General features: G+C 38.5%; 1 protein-coding gene across 2 annotated transcripts in view; it reads left to right on the top strand.

Annotated features, from left to right (window-relative positions):
• The window catches only part of kcnn1a (potassium intermediate/small conductance calcium-activated channel, subfamily N, member 1a), an 88,555-nt gene extending 71,377 nt beyond the window's left edge, over window positions 1-17,178 (top strand). The window contains exons 5-10 of one of the 2 annotated variants that reach the window (XM_017310177.1): window positions 439-580; window positions 1,762-1,872; window positions 3,424-3,551; window positions 3,984-3,992; window positions 11,685-11,754; window positions 15,430-17,178. In XM_017310177.1, the coding sequence (XP_017165666.1) occupies window positions 439-580; window positions 1,762-1,872; window positions 3,424-3,551; window positions 3,984-3,992; window positions 11,685-11,754; window positions 15,430-15,735 (766 nt within the window). In that variant the 3' untranslated portion in view covers window positions 15,736-17,178. The remainder of the gene's footprint in view (window positions 1-438; window positions 581-1,761; window positions 1,873-3,423; window positions 3,552-3,983; window positions 3,993-11,684; window positions 11,755-15,429) is intronic. The other variant, XM_008433431.2, reaches the window with a different exon arrangement.
• The last annotated feature ends 5,275 nt before the right edge of the window (window positions 17,179-22,453 follow it).

Raw genomic sequence — 22,453 nt, 5'->3', positions numbered from 1 at the left:
TTGGCAGCCTACAGAATCATGTTTAGCTAATTTGACCTCAAGTCTCCAGTTTGGTGTGCCTGTACACATGCCATATTGAATTCTGAGGTTGAGGGTTGGTGGGAACCTACAACTTTTTGAGTCAGAACTCAAACTTCATGAGGCCTTCAGTGCAGACATAGAATGCACCATAAGAACCAGAACCTGGTTTAGCACAAGAACTTTGGTCTAAAATCCCTACAAACTACTGCTACCTGCTAAACTGTGTCAGCTTGAAGCTAACACACCAAACTGTTTTAGAGCAGAGGTCTCCCACTGCATCATGCTCTTCCTCCGTATTTCCCTCCAGCCACAGGCCTTGTTTGACTCACAGAGCATCCTGTTCTTTAGCATGTCTGCATTCATAAAACTGCGGCTACCTTTTTCTAAGCCTGTCTATCTTTGTGTTTATTGTTTCAGGTATCATGACAAACAGGAAGTGACCAGTAACTTCCTGGGAGCCATGTGGCTCATCTCGATCACCTTCCTTTCTATTGGCTACGGTGACATGGTACCGCACACGTACTGTGGGAAAGGCGTGTGTCTTCTTACAGGGATCATGGTGGGTTCCTTTTGTTTTTATTGAAATATATCAGTAAATATGTGGAAGGAAAACTTTACTTTATTACATTTTTTAGTCAATCAAAATAAAATCTTGGATTGAGACCTTAATACCCCGTTTACCTCGTCTTACACATGTGAATGCACTTTTACTCTCTTGGCATCTATTTTTACCTGTAGCTGTGGTTAATGGCGCCCTGCAGAGCTCACTCATCTGTTCTGTTATTCAGCTCTCTTTAGAAGGACTGAGAATGGCCTGATAATTTGCTGTGCTGAAAGATTAAACCAAGTTAAAAATGTACCAGTTACTATTACTTTTGATTTCTTCTCATGTATTCATTTACTGAAACCACTCTGGCATTAGGCCTGCACAAAGTAGTGGATAATTCTGAAGTGGAAATGCAATGATAACAGGGTTTTCAAAATCTGAAAAGTGTGATGTGAATTTGTTTTTTCAACCCCCATAAATAGTCTGTTGATGTGCATTTTCTTCCCTCAGTTTGTAGCGGTGTGGCTCCAGCAGCTCCTTCTGCTGGAAAGGTTTGGTCCAGTCTTGTTTGCAAAAGTTTCTCCATTTTCAAGACTTGTCTCAGATCCCCAGGTGGACTCAAGTCTGGACTTTGACTAGGCTATTCTAAACTATGAATACACTTTAATATAACCCTTCCTATTGTAGCTCTGGCTGTGTGTTTAGGGTTGTCCTCACCCTGTAAGGTGAACCTCTGCCCCAATTTCAGGTCTTTTTGCAGCAGCTAATCCATCTTCCATCAATTCTGACCAGCTTCTAAGTCCTGAAGGTCAAATCCAGGTCATGTGCAGTGCTAGTTTTCCAAACAAACAACATTCTGTGTGTAGGCAAAACTGATAGGTTTCTTATCTGATCATAGCACCTTCTGTCTCCCCTACATTACTTGTAGAAAACTACAAAGGGGCTTCATTGTACAGTCTTATTTACTGTGGGATTAATGAAACACTGATAACTTCTGGTGGCAACTGGTTGCTAATTTTTTTAGTCAGAAGTATTATAGCATAGAGAGCTGAAAGTGCATGCATTTCCCACTTTTCAGATTTTTAGGGGCTTCCAGTGTTTTCATAATGTTAAAGCAGATAGATATAGTTCATGTTACATTTTCAAATCACCAACCAAGTGCTTTTGTGTTTGTCATTACATTTAAACAACAGGGGGCAGGTTGCACTGCACTGGTGGTAGCAGTGGTTGCCAGGAAGCTGGAGCTGACCAAGGCTGAGAAGCATGTCCACAACTTCATGATGGACACACAGCTCTGCAAACGAGTAAGTTTCATTTTCTACCTGCACTTACTGTAGTCTGCTGCAGGTTGATTTACAGAGCCTTTAAACTAAAGTCCCTTTTGTCATGGTAAGTTTTTAACCCATGACATTTCCTGCTTATTTTTGATCTTTTTTATTTCCATATCACCTTTATAAAATAATGGCCGACATCATTTTTCCCAAAGGTTTTTTTGCTGAAATGGCTTTTGGCAAAAATTACTTAGGCCATTATTTTAGGAATGGGACAATATAGAATCTCCTGATAATGTTTCAGAGATCAGAAGATTAAACCAGTGAAACAGTTATAGACTGGATACACAAGATGATATCAATCAATCAAGTTCAGTCAAGTTTACATCACTTTTCAGGAGCAAGGCAGTTCAAAGTCCTTTAAATCATAAAAACAGAAATGAAAAGTCATAAAAACAACATACAGTCACCAAGTTGAATGCCTTTTGGCAAGGCATTCAACTCAGTTCCCTAGTCATCTGCATATTAGTGTGTGGGGGTGTGGGGGTGTGTGCGTGTGTGTGTGTGTGTGTGGGGGGTGTGTCAACATTGTGTTTCAGTGCTCATGACAAGAAAACCACTGAAAGTTCAGTACAACTACCATTCCATCCATCCATTTTCTATACACCCTTATACATCCCTTGGTGGGGTCAGGAGGGCTGGTGCCTATCTCCAGCTAACGTTCCAGGCGAGAGGCAGGGTTCACCCTGGACAGGTCACCAGTCTGTCGCAGGGCAACACAGAGACAGACGGGACAAACAACCAATCCTACGGACAATTTAGTTTAGTTTTTGGACTGTGGGAGGAAGCCGGGGAACCCGCCATGCACAGGGAGAACATACAAACTCCATGCAGAAAGACCCCGGGCTGTGAATCGAACCCAGAACCTCCTCGCTGCAAGGCAACAGCTCTACCAACTGCACCACTGTGCAGCCCACAACTATCATTCATAAAATACAAAACTATATTGATTATAGCAGATATATATTTTAGGATTTATTGTATTTACCTAATATAATTTTATAAAAGTGACTTTAAAAAAAACTAGACTCTTCTTGTATTTAGGGAACAGAATTTTTTTTTTGTGTCATTTTTTAATTTTTTATTTAATGAGAACTTTAGAAGCCTCCTTTCAGCCAGCTGACCAGCAGTGCCCAGCGGCAGCTCTATACCATCTATAGCTAGAGATTTCTCTGCTATTTTTATAAAAAAATATTTCAAACTAGCAATGCGGTATGATGGAAAAATTCAACCGATCTGAGAAACACAACGGAAGACACACCTCCTAATGACAGTTTGAGTTGCAGTGATTTGAACTCAGCAGGTTTCCACCATGAAGCAGAACGTTAATTTGTACTTTTCCCATTTTCCAGCAGACACGAGAGCATGACGCTGACACTGTGTCAGATAGCTTCTACCAGTTTACCTTTATCTTGTATCTCCCATCTGCCACATGGTGCTGTTTAATCATTCAATCAGAAACTGATACACTGAAGCAGAGCCAGATCTGTGATATCAAATGTCTTTTTCACTCTCCTCCCTCAGGTAAAGAACACAGCTGCCAATGTACTCAGGGAAACATGGCTCATTTACAAACACACCAAGCTGGTGAAGAAGATCGATCACGCCAAGGTGCGGAAACACCAGCGCAAGTTTCTCCAAGCCATCCACCAGTAAGTCCTGCACTCCCATTTGCTCATGAATGTTTTAAACTGACAATTAAAATCTCTCTGCAGAAAGTAAAAATAAGTTTCAATCTCACTTAAGGTTCTAATATTTAGACCTCATATTTGGTTATATTGCTAACATGGTGAAAAATATAGCCATAGCTATGTATTATCACCCTTTAGAGCTGCTCCTTTTATTGTCATACTCACTTGCATGTAAACTTTGACAGATACACGCACACACACACACTCTCATACACCCACACACACTCAAAGTATTGTGATGGTCCTTCGTATTTCCCTGCCCCCCCTCTCCCCTCCAACCCTCTTTTACCCTGCGCTTACAGCGACAAGTGTAATGGTTTCACTCGTTTCGTGAATGTTGTGAGGTTAAAACTCTGTACTGTGTTCTGTCCTTGTTTTGCTCTATCACCGCAGAGCTCAGAAGTAAGTTAAGTCTTCTATGTATCCTTCTCCTACTGTTTCCTCAACATCCTCCTCCTCCTCCTCCACTCTCCATGTCTGCGTTTGACATGCATGAGAAAAAGAATAATAATCTTGGATGCTGATTTTTTATTATTTATTTATTCATTTATTTCAGTGTTCCATTTCCTCCCCTCTCCTTCCCATTCTCTCTTGAATGGAATGAGACAAAAAAAGCGTCAACATTTTGCCACCAACACTTTGTGTCAGTAATTAAGGGTTGTCTGGAGAGAATGTGTGAAAGAAAAAGCTTCTCGCAGAGAGTGAGCTTGGACCTTTTATTGGCCAAGATCATCCTCATCTACCGCACAAGTATGACTAATATAGCTACTTCCAGGGCTATATTAATCGTCATCAGCAGAACTCATCCCACACTCTTAATGGTTTTGTGATGACATTTATCCAAACTGTGTAACATATTGTAGTTACATAAAAAAGCTGAACTGTTTGCTGTTGGTTTTTGTCTTTTTCCTCTATAAAATAATCTCAAAGCAAACATTTTACAGCACAAGAATCAAACTGTGTGTAAAAGTCTTTATGTTACTTGGTTTTAGATCCTAATCAATGTTAGACTTGGTTATGCTGGTATCAGACTGACTATGTTACAACCACGACGAAAAATATTATGGTTTCAAAGCTGCTAAAATTTGATGCTTGCAGGTTTCTGCTAGTGTTGGTCGTTTAAATTTAAGAGCTTTCTTGAGTTTTATACAAAGAAATATAATAGAATATAATATAATATAATAGAAATAGATCAATAGATAATATATCAATATAATAGGACATTAATAAAAAAGTTACACTATTAAATACTAATCTTACATGAATTTAAGATTGGAATATTATATCAGAGCAATAAAATACATTTTAATTCAGAAATGTATGTGTAATTTAAAGAATATTTAACAACTGCTTAAAGGTTACTATTTTAGGCAAGGCAGGTTTATTTGTATAACACTTTTCAAGTCAAAGTGCTTCACATGCCGAGAAGATAAAACAATACATTGCAGTGACATAGCAAAATTGGACTATAGACTAAAATGAATGATGTTTCAGTTAATATTATGGATACATAAAACAAGCACAACTCTGAACAAAATAGGTTTTAACTGTAATTTGAAGGAATTTAGCTTCAGCAGTTTATTCCAGATTAGTGGAGCATAAAAACTGAAGGCTGTTCCTCAATGTTTGGTTCTGATTCTGGGGACGCAAAGTAGTGTCGTGTTTGAATTGGACCCAAATGCAAAGCACGGCTGCATCGAAACAGAATATTTTCATAAAATGAAATAACTTAGAGAACAAATTCAGATCTTGGAACATAGGAAGAAATCAGACTGGGAACCAGCAGAGTAACAAAAGGATCTAATAACAAACAATGAAGATCCAGGCGCTTACATAGGAGCTACATTTCCATAGCAAATGTGCACAAATCCTTTGGGGGGCCAGGAGGACGGGGTTGTTTGCTTTTTGTAGTTTTGCCACATCATAAAAGACCACCTGGATCTCTTGGATAAAGCAAGAACAAACAATGAAACAATTTAATCCATTATAACTCTCAATGAATAAATTATCTTAAATCTGAACAGATTAAAAATGTTTTAAAGCCTACGCTTGTATCGTCAGCCGGTGAGTTAAATACAGATCCAAAGTGAAATGGGATTGTTCCTCTGATCAGAGATCTGCATTCAGTGACCCCAGAAAATCCTTCATGTTAGCTGCTTTCACTTTGTCAACAACAAGCACACGGAGGAAATTCAGTTCAGTTCCATTTAAAATACTGCATTGATCCCAAAAGGAAATTATGTGTTGTCGTAGCTCCTATTAGTTAAAATTCTTCAAAGAGTTGTTGTAGAAGGTAGTGGTTGTTGGCGGGAAATATCTCCTGCAGCAGTCTGTATTACAGCAAATCTGAAGAAGCTTCTGACCGAAGATAAAACCTTCCAACATGTTGTTTTTCACATTTTCTCAACAAAAGAACATTTCTTTACATGCAGAAATGCCTTGTGGGAAGTCATCCACACATTTAACGTCAAGCATTATGGGTTACTGGAATATGCTGGATATGTTTTATTTTTTTATTTATAAGGAGTGACAGAACACACGTCAGTCACTATGGAGCCCGCCAGCCGTTAGAACGAGATGTTTGTTGCTCTAATAGTGAGTTTGCAATCTGCTCACAAGAAGAAAAAACGTGCTAGCTTGTAGAATTTTGGCAGACCGTCAGATCAAGTGACGATCTTTATTCAACAAGCATGCTAACTTGCATAGTTTGGTGCCAGCATGTGTTTTAAAGTGTCGCTCTCTTACAAACAAATTGGTAAATCTTCTCATTTATCAAACCCATGAATGTTCTTGGGTTTCAAAGACAGAAATGTTGCTGAAGACTTTTTGCAAAGAAAAACACTTAGGAGAATGTCTTTATGTTTAGACAGCTAAATCTCAGGTTCACACACGAGATTTTAAAATCGTCGGCCGCTTTTCAAGCCCTGACTGGCCACACATGGTGACAAAATATCTTAGCTACAGGTTTAGTGACACGGTGTATGTATCAGTAACATTCAGATGTCAGACGGGAAATCTCACAAAGACCAAATATGAGTTCAGAGTAAACAAATATGGCCGACTAAGAAGAAGCAACGGCGATAATTTGTGAAATATATTTAACAGAGAAAAAAGCAATAAAACCGTCTGAGACGTCCACCTGACTTTCTGGTTACTTTGTCTTCTGTGTATCTTGGATTCCCCTTTGTGTTTCTGTTACCTCGTTTCTGATTGACTACACATCACATTCAGCAGGCTGTGTATTTATTTGTTGTCAGGGAACACCACACACGCTGCCATATCGTTCCAAGACAATCCAACAGATTGATTATTCCTGATTTTAGATAACTGTGGTCCCGACGTACTTCTGAGAGGACCAGATTACTCTTAACACACACAGCAGAAATCTCGCTTAAGATTATCTTAAGAGCCGTCCTGATAAGCAGGGCGTCTTTAAGATTGTCAGAAGGAGAAAATTGGCATAAAAATCTTGCCGTATTAACTAGACATTATTGACAATGCAGAACTGTTCCTTGAGTCTCCAAAGGAATTTAAAACTCAAAGATCTTGGCAGTTTTGAAACCATGACTACTGTAATCTATACCTTAATCAATTAATTAATCAGGTGATGCCTGGTCTTTTTGCTTTGAAAGCCAGGAGAAACGATGACATCTAAATAATCACAATAATGAGGCTGTGTCCCATTGAGATGGAGTCTCTCTCTCTCTCTCTCTCTCTCTCTCTCTCTCTCTCTGCTCCAATATACTGAATGAATAAATGACCTTGAATAGCTTTCTGTCTCATAATTTGCCAAACAGGGAAATTTGTCCTCTCATACATACAGATGATGGCTGCGTGATGTCACAACAAACAGACTAGTACATTTTTTAATCCAAATTTCCCAGACTCCACAGTGTCATAATGTATCTAATTAGTGACATAAAGCCACAGAATGGAAGACATCACAAAACAAGTCAGGTGTCTCATTGCAGCATATTCAGAATGTCTGTGTTGCTGCATTTTCCGCAGCGTCAACAGGCCGTTTGTTTCTGGTTAACTCCATCTTTTATCTGTGGCATCGCGTTCACACACATCAGCTTGTGAACATACACACAAACACAGAATAAACGACTGCAGCTCACGCTCATTGTGCACAAATATCAGTCATGGCTACGGCACGCTTTCTGAGTGACCAGTGTGAATACATGAGAGCCTACACCTGAGCTGCCTGCAGCACTGACTAAGGGCATGCCATCTTTTTCCTTTTGTTCATGTTTTACTTTTGGATGAAAACGGATAAGAATGCTTTTGTTTTTTATTTCAAACTGGATTTAAAGGTTTCTCTATGGAAGCATATTGCATTCTTCTGGGAAAACATTTGACCAGTTCAGTACTCAGATTCCTTTCTCACTTAAAACTAGGGGTGGGTGATTTGGCTAAAAATCATGACATCTATTTTATTTTGATAAAATCAAAATCTAAATATACTTTCAGTCTAACTGTGTGATTCTTTGGACTCTAAGCCTAACACTAACTCTTCGTTAATGTGGAAAAAAGTGTATACGAGTCACAAAATTGTAATAAATGGTTATTCAATTGAACAGGATTGGAAAAGTCTATTGTAATTTATTGATATTTAAAATTTTTCAATTTCTGCCTTTCTGACTCTAAAATATGATTACATTTTCCCTTTAGCAGAATATTTGATGTTTCTGTTAAGTTAGGTGCTCCATAATCTACTTGTCGTTCATAGATACATATTCTTTCCTACTGCACTTGTGTTGTAATTCTATATTTACCACCTAAACCAATGATAATGTTCAGGGCTCTGCAATTCTTCATACTGTAACTTGTTGACTTATGTAGAGTTTTTTTTCCTGGAACTTCTGTGGTATAGTCTCCTGTGTGGTGTTTTAAAGTGGATATATCTAGCTTTTAAATCTTTCCTTTTCACATGTAAATCATTCACTTATGGTCTATATGAAGAAGAACTGCAATGCTCTGGTCTGAATTCCACAGACCCTGTCTTACTTTTCCTCTGGCACATTTTAGAGCAACCCATTTTGATGCATTTTATAAAAATGTGAATAAGACATTTTATGCCCCTCTAGGTCGCACAACATTCCACTCCACCCTGTTCGGCCAGTTTGTAGTTTGATAGTAATGATACAGTTATCTACTAGCAGAGAAACTTTTTATTAAAGATGACAACAATGGTAGACTTTCTATCCAACATGTCGGAGCCAGAATCTGACCCAAAGCAGGAGAAAGAAACCAGCGAACCTGCCGAACCACCATGGTGTTTCTACTTACACCCTCAACATCCATACCAACTACCTATAATATGAAGCATAGTTTAGTTGCAGTGTCCAAGAATGTCAGATGCCTTTTAAAATATTAATGCGACCACGATATGAATGAATTAAACAAAGCAGGACATAATTAAGGAGTTAGCTAGAGGAAGCATCAAGAACCTCACTGAATGCATTTGGATCCTTTTTGTTCCCCAAGACCAAACCAAAGCTGTATCGTTTCCTTCAGAGAAAAATCTGACAGCCATCAAGACATTACCAAAGTAATTTTTGGCTCACATTGACCTTTGGGCGTAAACAGGTTAGCTCTTTCTTGTCGACAGTAGTTGTTCAGGACATCACTGTTTCCAGCTTTTCTAGTTGATGTGTGTGTAGGAAACTTGGGATGGGCAACATAGATTTTTCAAATTACCACCGGTTGTTATGAATTGTATGGTGTTGGTGGTGGGGATGGACGCGGCTGCACCCAGGTTATGGTGAGAATGGTGGTTTTAATCAACAACACAGAAATCCAGGCAGCACAGGTGAGCAATGAGACAAGGAAATGCAGACACTGGTAACACTGGTAGTTACTAGACAACAAAGGCAGGACGTTAGACACACGACACGACAAGGATCTGACCAGGAGCAGGTGGGATTAAATACACAAGGGGTAATCAGGGAACATGAGACACAGCTGGGAGCAATCAGGGGCAAAGAAGACGACACAGGAACTAAATAGACAGAAAAGCAAATCCTCATTGCAAAACAATAAAACTGCACTTAGTCATTGTTTCAAATATATTAATATTGACTGACACTCTTCTGAAACAAGCTGGGGCTATGGTTACCGAAGTGTTAGTTTTGGGTTTGCAAACGTTATTAGGGTTAGTTTAACATGGTCTATACAATTGCAATTGTCATCATGAAACAATTTGAATGAAAATTATTAATGATGCAATAATTGCCATTCCTTTGGCAAGTCTAAGTTTTTTTCCATATTGCTAATGCCTGGCTCACTCTCGAAGATGTTAATACTGTCCACCGATTTTCCAAACCTGAGACCTCACAAACGACGATGAAAATGTTTTAGGTATAACAGTTTTGGTCATGCAGTGTGTTGTGTTCAGTCACATAACAGGAGCAACACATCACACACAAATCGATTTCACTCACCAACATTCAGATGTCATGTGAAATCTCACAAAACCAAGCAAGAGTCCAGAGTAAATAAACACGGCTGACTGAACAGAAGCAGTGGCAATAGTTTGTGGGAAATAACTGATAGAGAAAAAAACAATAGAAAGCTGCCTCCAGCATCCACAGGACTTTCTGGTGCTTCAAGGCAAATTGTTTTGTTTTCTGTGTATGTTAGATTCCCCTCCATGCTTTATATTACCTTGCTTTCTGATTGGCTACACGTCACATTCAACAGTCTGCGTTCTCATTTGTTGTCAGGGAACACCACCCATGCTACGATATCGGGCCAAGACAATCCAACATGTCCTTCTGAGAGGACCAGATCACTCTTAACACATCTTAAGGTTATCCAAAGAGCCATCCTGATGATCGGGGCGTCTTTAAGATTGATGGAAGGAGAAAACTGGGACAACAATCAGCATAAAAACTTGAACTAAGCATAAATGTTGAGTTAGTTTGTTTAATTTTCTATTTGAGCTGTTTGGACTGTAGGACAATTCTTATATTCTTATGTATACAGTTAATTTTGGCCCCAACCTTGTCCTGAAAATCTAATTATATTAGTTTGTAGATTTCAGAGTCACAGGATCCTCTATGACATAACGGTTGGTACACAGACCTTATTCTCTGCAGTATAATGGTAGAGAAATGATAAGATAAACAATAAGTTGCTATGCAACCCTTCTGGAACATTTTGTCATTTTATTGATGTAAGTTCCTACCATCCAGAGTTATCCTGCAAATAAAGTAAACTTTTCTTTTTTGACTGGTACCTCTCTGTCAGGTTTCTATCAGTCGCATATTCAGTGCAGCTGTAAGAGAAGTAATGGAGAAGTTCAAGCAGTGAAGTCTGTTTAGGGTGATTTGATTTATCATTTTAACTGTTGTAAGCTGGCTGCCAAGTTTTTGCTGCCAAAAAAGAGGGCCAAAGATGTTTTGCATTTTCATTCATATTCTTACATAAATCCACCAGGGAATGTAATGAAAACGCAGTAGAATTTTAACACCAAGTTACTGATTATTTACCAAAGAAACCTTGTGTGTTCTGTGAGGCTTTAACATTGCTATACTCAAAACACCTCTCCTAAAAAGTAGCTAGAAGGCTGCCCCATCGCCCACCCCTACCTGCAACAAGACAGTAACTAAGAATCACCTTCCTTCACGTCAGTAACACCTGCTGCTCCCTGCTGCTTCAAAATGTTTTAAAAAAACACACAAGTCTTTAAAATCACTGAAAATGAGTGTAGTATGCTTCTGTACTTCTGCATGTTTTGGTTTGCAATGTATTTACTACAACCAAGTATGCTTGCTTTTATGCACATCTCCTTGTATTCTATATATACATATACAGTTTTGCAAAGTATATGTATGTACTGATTTCAAAGATATTTTTACAATGCATGTGTTTTATTTGAGCTTGATTGATATGAGAACACTGCTAATAAAATGTATTTTCCTCCTCTTTCTTTCTTCTTTACTTGCCTTTCTTTCCCCCTTTTTATTCTTGAAAACCACATATCCTCTCCTTCTTGCTCTCTTTTCTCCACATTTATCATTGCATCCGTCTTTCTCTACTTTGCCTTCTATCTTTCTCCTGTTAACATCCCCCCTTGCCCCCACCTAGACTGCGCAGCGTGAAGATGGAGCAGAGAAAACTCAATGATCAGGCCAACACCTTGGTGGACCTTGCAAAGGTAAGCCTTCTTCACTTTACAAAACAAAACTTTCTATACTAAGCTGCTAAAATCTTAACGCAAAGCTGATTTGGATAAAACTATATGTGCCAAAAAAGGCTTATTTACTGACACTGGTAATTTCTGAACCATAATTTAAAAAAAAAAATCTAAATTTTATATTCAGAAAGATGCAAAGTTACAGAAAAGTGTTTGGAAGGTGAAGTTAAGATGAGATAAACAAGAGAAAAAGGCTGTAAGACAGAAACTAGAGAGTGTAAAAAGGTGCTTAGGTGTCAAAGAGAATTGTAAAGAAGATAAATGAAGAAATTTACGCATATGTCATAGGATCGAGTTAACCTGTTAAAAACTAATGTCTTGCTTTGTACAGAAGCTGTGAACTCTTGGCTGCTGATAAACGATTGCTTGCTGGAAGCATGGACTCTGTTGAAGTTTTAAATGATTGGATCTGATTTTACTCAGTTGCTAACATTTGGCCATGACATAAGTAATGCGCCGTCTTGACCGTGAAGGAAGCTGCCCTGTGAAGCTTGCATGCACTGTAAACAACCATCCTCCACTTCCAGCAATAAAATTACTTTAACATTCCTCTTGGCCTGACTTGCTCTGACTAATTGCTCAATGTTTTGGAAACATGGCCGATGTAAACTGCCATTGATAAGCTACAACCCTATAAAGGCAGACTAGAATTCAAAAACAGCCCAAAACCCAATGTCATTTTTCACAACTCCTTCTTTTCACTGATTGACCCGGATGAAAAAAGTCCAACAGTCGACATGGAGTCACATGGTTTCAGGACGTTCGTATTCACACACAACTTTCATACAACGGTGCAGATCGCCAGTTAGAAGCCCCTCCCGCTTCAGCATACGTCACGCCTCAAACCGCCTCGGTTCACCCTTCTTCATACTCCTTCCATTTTGTTATCATGAAATGGTCATGGAAGGAGCGCCTTGGTCTTCCCTAGGCAGAACAACAATGTTACAATTTCCATGCAGGAATTATTAACCGTTTGCCAGTCTTATTTTATCATAGTTTTTAGTGAGGAATAGTACAAATGTACATAATTCCTCACTGTATCAGATAAGTGTTCCTCAAAAGTATCCATGTCTGAAGAGAAACGTCAGCATTGATGTCTGAGCGTATTTTTGCATAAAATACACTAACAAACTTCTAACCAATCACACAGCCCCTCACACAGAGCTTTGCCGACGTTGTTGGACCAGGTTCTGGTGTCGAGTTCGGCCTCTCTGCAAACAAAATGAAGCGATTTTTATCACGTGTCTGCATCAATGAGAGATGATTTCGGCACTTCAGATGAAGTATGTCGGGCCTTTAGCATTTTGTAGGCGCTCAGCCAAAGTCCTGGCTTGAATATGACTGAGAATCTGTGGAGGAGGTTAACAATTAGGGTGATGGCAAGGAGATATTCCAACCTCAAACACTTGTTTGCGTCCTTTCCTATGAGAAACGAGCTTCCTGGTTAAATGAAAAAGACTTTTTAAAAATCTAAATCTGCCAATCTGCCAGGTATAGTAATAATTTGGGGTTTAACTGTATTCTGTTCTTCACTTTGGAGAGCTGGCAGGGTAATGGCTGTAGCCATGATACATTTAACTTCTTGGAGTACTGAAATATTGAACTGCCAGCGTAAAGAAATAAATTCAGGAGTTGTATCTTGTTATAACGAGACAAAAGTCATTTTAACCAGATACTAGAATTGTTCTAATTACTTTAACGGCATTATAATGAGTTTTAAATCTCATCAAAATGAAAATATGTTCTTGTTTAAGCGAGAGATCGTAACTGTAGAACTTAATGTTTCAATGTCATCTAGAGGAAACGGACGGAGAAGGTAGGCAGCAGGACCTCATTTATTACTTTTTAAGAATTTGCAATCTGTCAGAGGAACATTTATATGTCATTAAACAAGAAAACGTTCTTATTTTAGTGAGTTTAGGGTCTCGTTAAAATGAGTTTTTAATATTAACAGGATTCTGCTTCTCAATTTGTTTCTTAGATCTGGCGGGAAAATGTTTCCATTGAGAGGCTAATGGCAGATAATTCAAAAGAGACAATAAAACAAAACAGTTTTATTTATTGAGTCCACCTAATAACATCTTCCAAATCGGTAAATATGTCATAATATTATACATTATTATCTCTCTGTAACATTTTCATAAATTAAAATATTACAGATATAGTATTTAAATAAAATAATCTGAAAATTGTTCTTTAAATGAAGACTTAAAATGCCCTGGTTGGAAATTTAATTGTAATTAACTTCCAAATAATATTTAATGTCAGAGTCAATATGCCTCCAGAGCATTTCCAGTGGATCAGTATTAAATAATGATATAGCTGTTGTAAACATTAGCTAGCTACAGACATTAGACATTAACAAAACTTGATTCACATAGATGTAAAATTTTAATTTATTCTTTTACAGGGAAAACTAAAAAAAGGTAGAAAACTAGAAAAACTAACTTTCTAGTTAGTTTCAAATTCCAGGTGAGAGTTCCGCACTAAATATTAAGCCAGGAGCTAAATATATAGCTTCAGATAGTGACTGTTGCTATGGATCAATTGGTAAACGTCGGTATTATTGCTAACACAGCTCACCCTGTTCTATAACATGTACAACTAAAATGTTGTATGTGTTATTTTGTATAAAAGTATTTAGTTTCAAGCAAAATATTTGGTTTTATGCTCAATTTTAGTTAGCATATTTAGTTTGAAGCTAAATTACGTATTTAATTTGTAAATTAATGAATGGTTTGAACAACATGGGAGAAAATCTGATTCTCTTGTTTCACTTATGAGAAGCTAATAAACATAAATTATTGCTGTTAATTTTTGAATGTGTAACTTTACGAGCAAGACAAACAAACAAGCCGCATCTCAGCAGCTTCGGGTTTGTTTGTTGGAAGTATTTGAAAGTCGAAATATTTGGCTAATAGTTTTTCCATTGCTTATAGGAAGAGCATAAATATTTTGACACATGCTATTTATTAATACAAAGTAGATTAAAGGGATACTTTGTTGTTTTATTATCTTTTGAAAGATGTATGTCTGATTTCCTGTCAGAAACAAACTTATTGGTTGAATCTCTGAATCTGCCAGAGGTAGGAATCATTTTAGCCTTGACCGTATTTACCCCTTGAAGTTTAAAAGTGTAATTAGGTGTAATTTTATGATGCACATAACATTACAACTGTAACAGCAAATTCTTTTGACATTTCAACTGTTGCAGATGCTCATTCTGTAACATTGGTCCCGCTGCTGGCTTTGCAGAACAATAAGTGCCTTTATAATAGAAACCATTTTAATTACATAAATGGATCTCCTCAATCAAATGCATAAGGTATTAAAAGCCTTATCTGGCTATAAATGTACTGAAGAGGCTGGTTGTTAAATGTATGAGATGATATAATCTATGCTGACATGCTGAAACTGCGTGGCTCCAGTTCTTTTAGCTTCCTGATACTTTTGTTTTTACTGAGTAATGAACTTAGCTGAGTGTTGAATTTTATGATGAACATGAAGCTTTTTTTCATGCTTCAGTTTTTAATATTAGTTCATGTCCAATGGTTTTCTGGATTTTGAATTGCGAAACAATTCTTTCTCCTTCTTCCTGTTCGCCCTGAAACACATTTCCTTTGTCTCCCTGGTCAGACCCAGAATGTGATGTATGACCTGGTGTCGGAGCTGCAGGAGCGCAGCGAGGAGCTGGACAAGCGGATCGGGACACTGGAGGACAAGCTGGACTCGGTGGCGGGCAGCTTGCAGGCACTGCCCTGCCTCATCTCCCAAGCCATAACCCAGCAGCAGCAGGACTTCCTGGACGGCTTCGTTCACCGCTTTCGACCTGCCTCGCTAGCGTCGGAGCGCTCTGAACGCTCAGACAGATCTTGGACTTCCACCACCCGTAGGCGGCGCTCTCCCTCCACAGCACCACACACATCTTCTGACAGTGGATAACCTTGAGGAACCCTGTGTTAGTGCCCCCTATCAGACAGCACCTTTTTTCCAAACACCCCCCTCACCACATCCTGTCCGATCCAAAGCCGTCCCTGCATCCACTGCGAGTCCATGTCTGGACTAATAATGAACCATATCTTGACCCCGTGACCTTATTCTCACCTCTATTCTCTCTCTTCCTCTTTCTCTCTGTCTCTGTCTCTCTCAATCTATCTCTCTCTCTCTCGCTTTCCTTCTCTCTCTTTTTCTCTCTCTCTCGCCCAGTCTCTGCCTTTTTTCCATTCTCCCACGTCAACCCAAAAAAAGAAGAAAAAAAAGAATCCAAAACCTCCAAAGTCCAGTTTCTCTGCGACTGAGCCTCTCAGCACACAGAGTTCTGGATTAGAGCTACTCAAAAAGAACAAGAAAAGGCAGACAAATAACGGGGAAAACACAAAATGCATCCAAAAAGGTCAAAGAGAAAAAAAAAAGTCAAAAAATGACAGCGATAAAGTAGAGGTATGGTTTATGTTTTAGCCATTGTATGGCTGTTCCTGTTAGCTTTTTTGTAAAAGCCCTTGTATAGTTAAAAAAAATGACTGAGTTCAGGGTCGCTGGAGTGAGAGCTGGCTATCACACCGGAGAGTCCTTAACCACACGGGGTGGGGGGGATGTTGGTCTGTGGAGCAGAGGTCCTCGGGTCACCTGCTGGCCCTCTGGGGCCACGGAGGACATCTGTCCACCCATCTGTCCGTTTCTCTGTTTGTCCAAGGAGAGGATCCAGATAAACCATTTGATTTCCTTCACAAAAAGACAAGCGTCATGGATTCTTTCTCACAGCTTAGGGTGAAAGCTTTAGGAGAAACCACGAAAGCTCTGACTTCAGGTCAGTGTCTGAAAATGCACTTCATGAGGAGGAGAAATGGTCGCATGAAAAGAGGATGGACATGGCATTTACTCCAAGGTAGGGGAAATGTACTCGTTTGCCAACTTCAAGGTATCAGCTTCCTTGTTCTTACCAAGGAAGAAAAAAAAGAGAGCAACTATCTTTTTTAGTTACATGTGATTTTTCAGTGCCTGAATGTATAAATAGTAGAGGGTTATTTAATTACTAATTTCAAAGCTTTTTTACAATGTTAGCAGTCTAAATACAGCATTGCATTCCTTTTTCAGATACATTCCTCTCCAAAAATGTAAAGAAACTGTCTTAATGTAATGCATATCATTGCCTCCATTACACCCCAACTCCAAACATCTTTTTTTGATTCTTGTTTCTACTAACAGTAACAAATGAAAAGTCCAGAGATGAACATGGAGAATATTTGTTAGTCTAACTTCCGGCTCAGTGCTGCACACCACAATAAAACATGATGCAGTCTACCTTTCTCACCAGTTAATTAGAGCTTCCTGTGGTCTTGGGAAATCGGCATGGCTTGAATGGCGCTGTTATACAGCCACACATCAGCAGAGGAACTGAGAAACCTACCTGGCTCCTTTGCATGGTTCTGTTGCAAAATAATGAGAGATCACAATCTTCCTGGCTTAATTATTTTACAATTTTTTTGGGTTTTATTATCGTACTTCTGTTTGTTTGTTTGTCGCTTTCTATCCTTTTTTAAATACATTTTTACTTTTTTAACTAGGATATTTAGCATTTTAGATTTGCCGATCTTAGAGAGTTGCGGTAATGTTAATTCTGTAATGCATTCCCTGTTTAAAATATGAGGTGAGGGTTAAAAAGTCACTATTACAAAAGAATATTGAAAGGATCCAAATAAAAGCATTGAAGAAACTTAGAATAGTGAACCGATCCATCTTGAAATGGGAAAGAAACTCTTCTGCTCCATCCGGCTTTCTTGCTGACTGATTGACTGTTATCACTCCTATGTCTGAGCTACAGATATGAAATAAAATTTAGATTAGCTAAATTGGTTGGATTATAAAAACTAGGCCACTAAATGATATTTTTGCAACATACAAAAAGTTTTTTTCACAGAATTTGAAAGAAAAAATGTGAATTTATTGTTCCCCACTGTGAAACTATTCCTACATGATGTTCATCTTCCAGATCTAGATAGGAGGAAGGCCCAATAAAATGATAAAACTGAGAGCTCCAGTGAGCCTGTAGTGTATGTTATGCATAATTTAACATATAAACTGTGGCCTCTGGAAAACAGGGACATCCCACTGAGCAAAGGCTGTGGCTTCAGTGTCCAGATGAGGCAAAGCTCCACCAAACATCAAAGGGTTCATCTGGATTTTTTGAAGAGCAGTTCTGCAAATGCATTATTATTAATAAAACTTCCATTTCCTGCAGTAAAAAGATGTTAATCACTGAGAAGTTACTGTAAAAGTAAAGATATCCTTGGAGTGCAGATCATGTTTTAGTGGACTTTAACACTAAAACATGATGGTCCAGGGTGCACCCTGGACACCATCCCTGTGCATGGTGGGTTCTCTCTGGGTACTCCAGCTTCCTCCCACAGTCCAAAAACATGACTGTCAGGTTAATTGGTTTCTCTAAATCCTCCCTAAGTGTGAGTGTGTGTGTGTGTGCGTGTGTGTGTTTGTGTGTTTGCGTGTGTGCGTGGGTGTGTGCATGTGCGTGTGTGTGTGTGTGCGTGTGTGTGTGTGTGTGTGTGTGTGTGTGTGCATGCATGCATGGTTGTGTGTCCTGTCTGTCTCTGTGTTGCCCTGCGACAGACTGGCGACCTGTCCAGGGTGACCCCGCCTCTCGCTCAGAACGTTAGCTGGAGTTGGGCACCAGCAACCCGCACCAGGGACAAGGGTGTTAGAAAATGGATGGATGGAGAAGAATTCAAGACGTCTTTAGTTACATTTCGGCGGATCATTATACCTTTCAAGGTATCTCAAATGATGTTGCCAGATTTGTCATCATCCGTAACACACACATCCGTAATTACAATTCAAGAAAATTGTAATGAAAGTTACTAGACAAGATGGCTATTTTACCTAGTAGAAATACAACTAGAGAAATTTTAATTTACTAATATCTCTAGCCATAAACCAATCTCAGATATCTCTTGTGAAGTTGATTTTACATTAAAACAGCCTGCTAAAGTGAACAATTTTCAGTCTTTTCAGTGAAGAAGAGCACCTGTTGGCCATTGTGTAAATTGGACTCAACACTGGTCAACATGGTACTTTCTGCCTCATCAATGCACATTTATGGCTTATTGATTTCCTCTTATTGTTGAGATCTGCCTCTGCTGATCGTAAGTCACTGACTCTTACTGATAAGAACTTTGCAGAACTTCTCTTCAAATAAATTTACTTTGACTCCTGAAGTTTCAGTGGAACCTTTGGAAACACATGTTTTTGTCCAAGACTGGGCCATAATCAATTATTTTCTTTAATAAACAGAACCTACCTTTATGTGCTTCTTTGTGTTAATCTATTGCATATTCTTCCAAAGGAATGTTGCCATGCTAATGTCTTAATTTGGCACTGACTCTGCCTTGATAACAAGATGGTTCATTTTCAAACAATTATTGAATTGAATCAAACAATTATTGAATTGAATCAAACAATTATTGAATTGTTTGAAAAGGAGAGAGAAAGTAATACAGTTACTGATGAAGAATCGTAGTTTCATAAGGTTTTGTGATGCCAACTTATTCTCACCATTCTCTACTAAATTTATTCTCTTAGATGTCTAAAATTCTCTTTAGATGTCTATGGAAATTTCAGTCCAATTATAGCCAAAACATCTGTCAAGAATTTAGGATCAGTTTAGATTAATCCCATTTCACCATCATATTCCAGATTGCTAAAATAACAGCCAGGAGGGAAACCCAGAAATCCCTATAATCATTGGTTGACTTATGTCAGAAGGTGTGTAAATATTCCCTCTGGTTCTCCTTCCATTGGGAATGCTCAGCACACCTTCAAAGCGAGGCTGCTAGGAGGTATCTTTCCAAACCACTTGAGTCTCTTCAACTTCTTTCAGTGCAGAGGTGCAGCAGCTCCATTCACATCAGTCTCCAAATGATGAAGCTTCTCTCAGTGCCTCTGAGCTTAAGAAGCTTCAGTTTTGTGTCTTTATGTTGGCTTCTTCAGGTCAACACCTTCAACTTGCTTCAAAGTCTGAGGCCAAGGAAAAAGTTGGACTTCTCCCTCTGAGTTGGGGTGTAAGTCTTTGCCTGTTCAGATAGTCTGGTAGACTGTTTAATTGGGGACTAAAGCTGCTGTTGTTCTCTTTCAGACTGTGTCAATCCAAACAAATCCTTTGAGCAACTTGACTCCGAGAGCAACTTCCTTCTTTGCAGAATGTAAACAAAAATGGAGTGGGATCAGCGCTTAGTGGTTGTAGGATTTCTCTTTTGTCTTTCCCTAAAGACCACAAACCATTTCTCCCTCAAATCTAGACTCACTCTTGTTCTGGTCGTATTTACCCAGAATGCCCTGTCCTATAGTCTGCTTCCTTCTTTTGGAGCAGTCACATCTGCAGTTGAACCACATCAGAGTTTGATTGCGCATTTATATCTTTCCAAACAAACCCCACTTTCTAGGCAAATGAACTAGAGTTTGATAAAAACAGACTAAATGGGGCTGGTGTGAATGCACCCCTAAGTTTTTTGGGGTCTTGTTCACAAATGATGGTAGGATGTAATGAGAGATGAACAGATGGATTAGTGCTTCATGTGCGATAATGAAGAGCCCAGTTTAAAAAGCAAAGCTTGGCTTTACTGTTCTCCCTTAGAGAAAAGGTGAGGAGTTCTGTCTGTCTCCTCAGGGTTGTTGAATGTAGAGCTGCTGCTTTTCCACTTCTGATGGTGGTCAGTTGACATGATCCTAAAATCTGATGAAGATGCCTCCTGGTCGCTTCCCTATTAAGATGAAGCTTTTCCAGGCATGTTTCACTGGAAGAAGACCTTAAGGAAGACTGGAAGCTTGCTGGTGGGACTAAAGTATATCATCTGGCAAAGAAAACCTTGGAATCTCCACAAGATGCCGTTGAGGAGAGGAGATGTCTGGTTATCCCTCCTGCGATCTGATCTCACAACATTTTTTATGGCTATTTCTGTTTGACTAATCATCCTTATTGAGTTCAAACATTTTGAAGGACACTACACTCTTAGTTCACCTCTCATATTCATGTTTAGCTGAAACAGGGATCTTTTAAAAGTCCTTTGAACATCCGACTACTGTACTGATATTCCATCTAATTTACACATCAAAAGGCATCTTTAAGTAGATTTTTTTGTCACTTTTCATTATCGATCATATTCATATATTTACAATAAAAAGAACATTGTTTTTATTTATTTATTTTTCAAATTTTCTTCTTCATGGGGAGTTCTATCTTTACCACAATAGACTGAAAAAACACCCGTATTACTGCAAGCAAAACCTTAGGGGTGTGGGGGTGAGGAGGGCATCAAACATACACCCATAAAAGCTCAGTGGAGTGTAATTTGTAATTTGTACATCTGGCAGTCAACAGATGATTTTTTCTAAAACTCAATCTAAAATAAGTTTCTATTTAACATAATGCACATTGTTTATGCCATCCTTGAATGTAAAAATGGCTTACTGCGGTCACATGCAATGTTACAACAACTCTCTAATTAGGCTGCTAAGCTAACTAGTAGAAGCTGGGGATAGATTTATTGTACACACCTGTCACTTTGTCACTCTCAGTGGGAAAGCCACTATGGACCAGTTCTTTAAGCATTAATGGCTGCAGATTTTGTCCTTTCCTGTCACAAAATAACAGCTAATGCTAGCATACCAGCATCTTGTTTGAACAAAAATGGATGGTAACATAAAAAACTACTTTGTTGACCAATAAATCTGCCAGCATTTGTTAAATGATTCCAAGTCAAATCAAGTGAAACAGTGAAAACCTCAAATCTCCTTCAGCCTTGACTGACCAGAGAGCACTTCATTTTAAGTTAAACTTGAGTTTTTTGAGTGGAACTTAATCAAGCAAGGCTGTCTGGGGTTTTTTTCCCTTTCAACTTGAGCTAATGAACAATGACACTTTACTGTTGCCTCTTCATGTACGTCACTTACCTCTATCCCAATACTGAAAATATTGAACAGAGCACTGATTGAAGGTGAATAATGGAAGGATATCTGTCATAAAGAGGGGACTCAAATTTCCTCAATCTTATGGAATCATGACTTGTGCACTAGAAAAGGTAAACCATGTAAATACACTTACTGACAAATACAGTTCAGCACCAAGGTAGAGTCAGAAGGAATGTTCTGATATGACAAAACGGTAAAACTTTATTTGAAGGGTTGAGCATAAGACTGACATAGTCAAGGCCTCATGAATATGACTGTTGTCTTATAGACACTGGGCAAGGATCAGCAACCTGTTTTGTATTGAGTGATTTTGGATAGTTTCAGACTAAAATAAGCATAACATCCATTGTCATTCTCTCTGTGTTAAGCTAGTTGTGTCATTACAAAGATACTTCCTGCTTATATAGTTTCCAAACCATTTTAATAATCCTCAGAAAAAATAAAATAAAGAGTGCACTATGTGAACACGAGAATTAACAGATGATAAATACATCACCACAAAGTGAAACTGAAAAGCACTTTGCTTAATTCATTTAGACATTCCACATGGACATTTGCTTTTATTTTATTTTCCCTTGAATTCTACATATCATTTATTTATAGGGTAAATGTTTCACCTTTCATTTTTTTAAAACAATTCAAATTGGCCCCTAACCTTTTTGTTGAATTGTGTGTTTTAAAT

This window comes from Poecilia reticulata, linkage group LG17, assembly GCF_000633615.1.
Source record: "Poecilia reticulata strain Guanapo linkage group LG17, Guppy_female_1.0+MT, whole genome shotgun sequence".
Lineage (NCBI taxonomy): Eukaryota > Metazoa > Chordata > Actinopteri > Cyprinodontiformes > Poeciliidae > Poecilia > Poecilia reticulata.
This window is presented reverse-complemented; position numbering and strand designations above follow the sequence as displayed.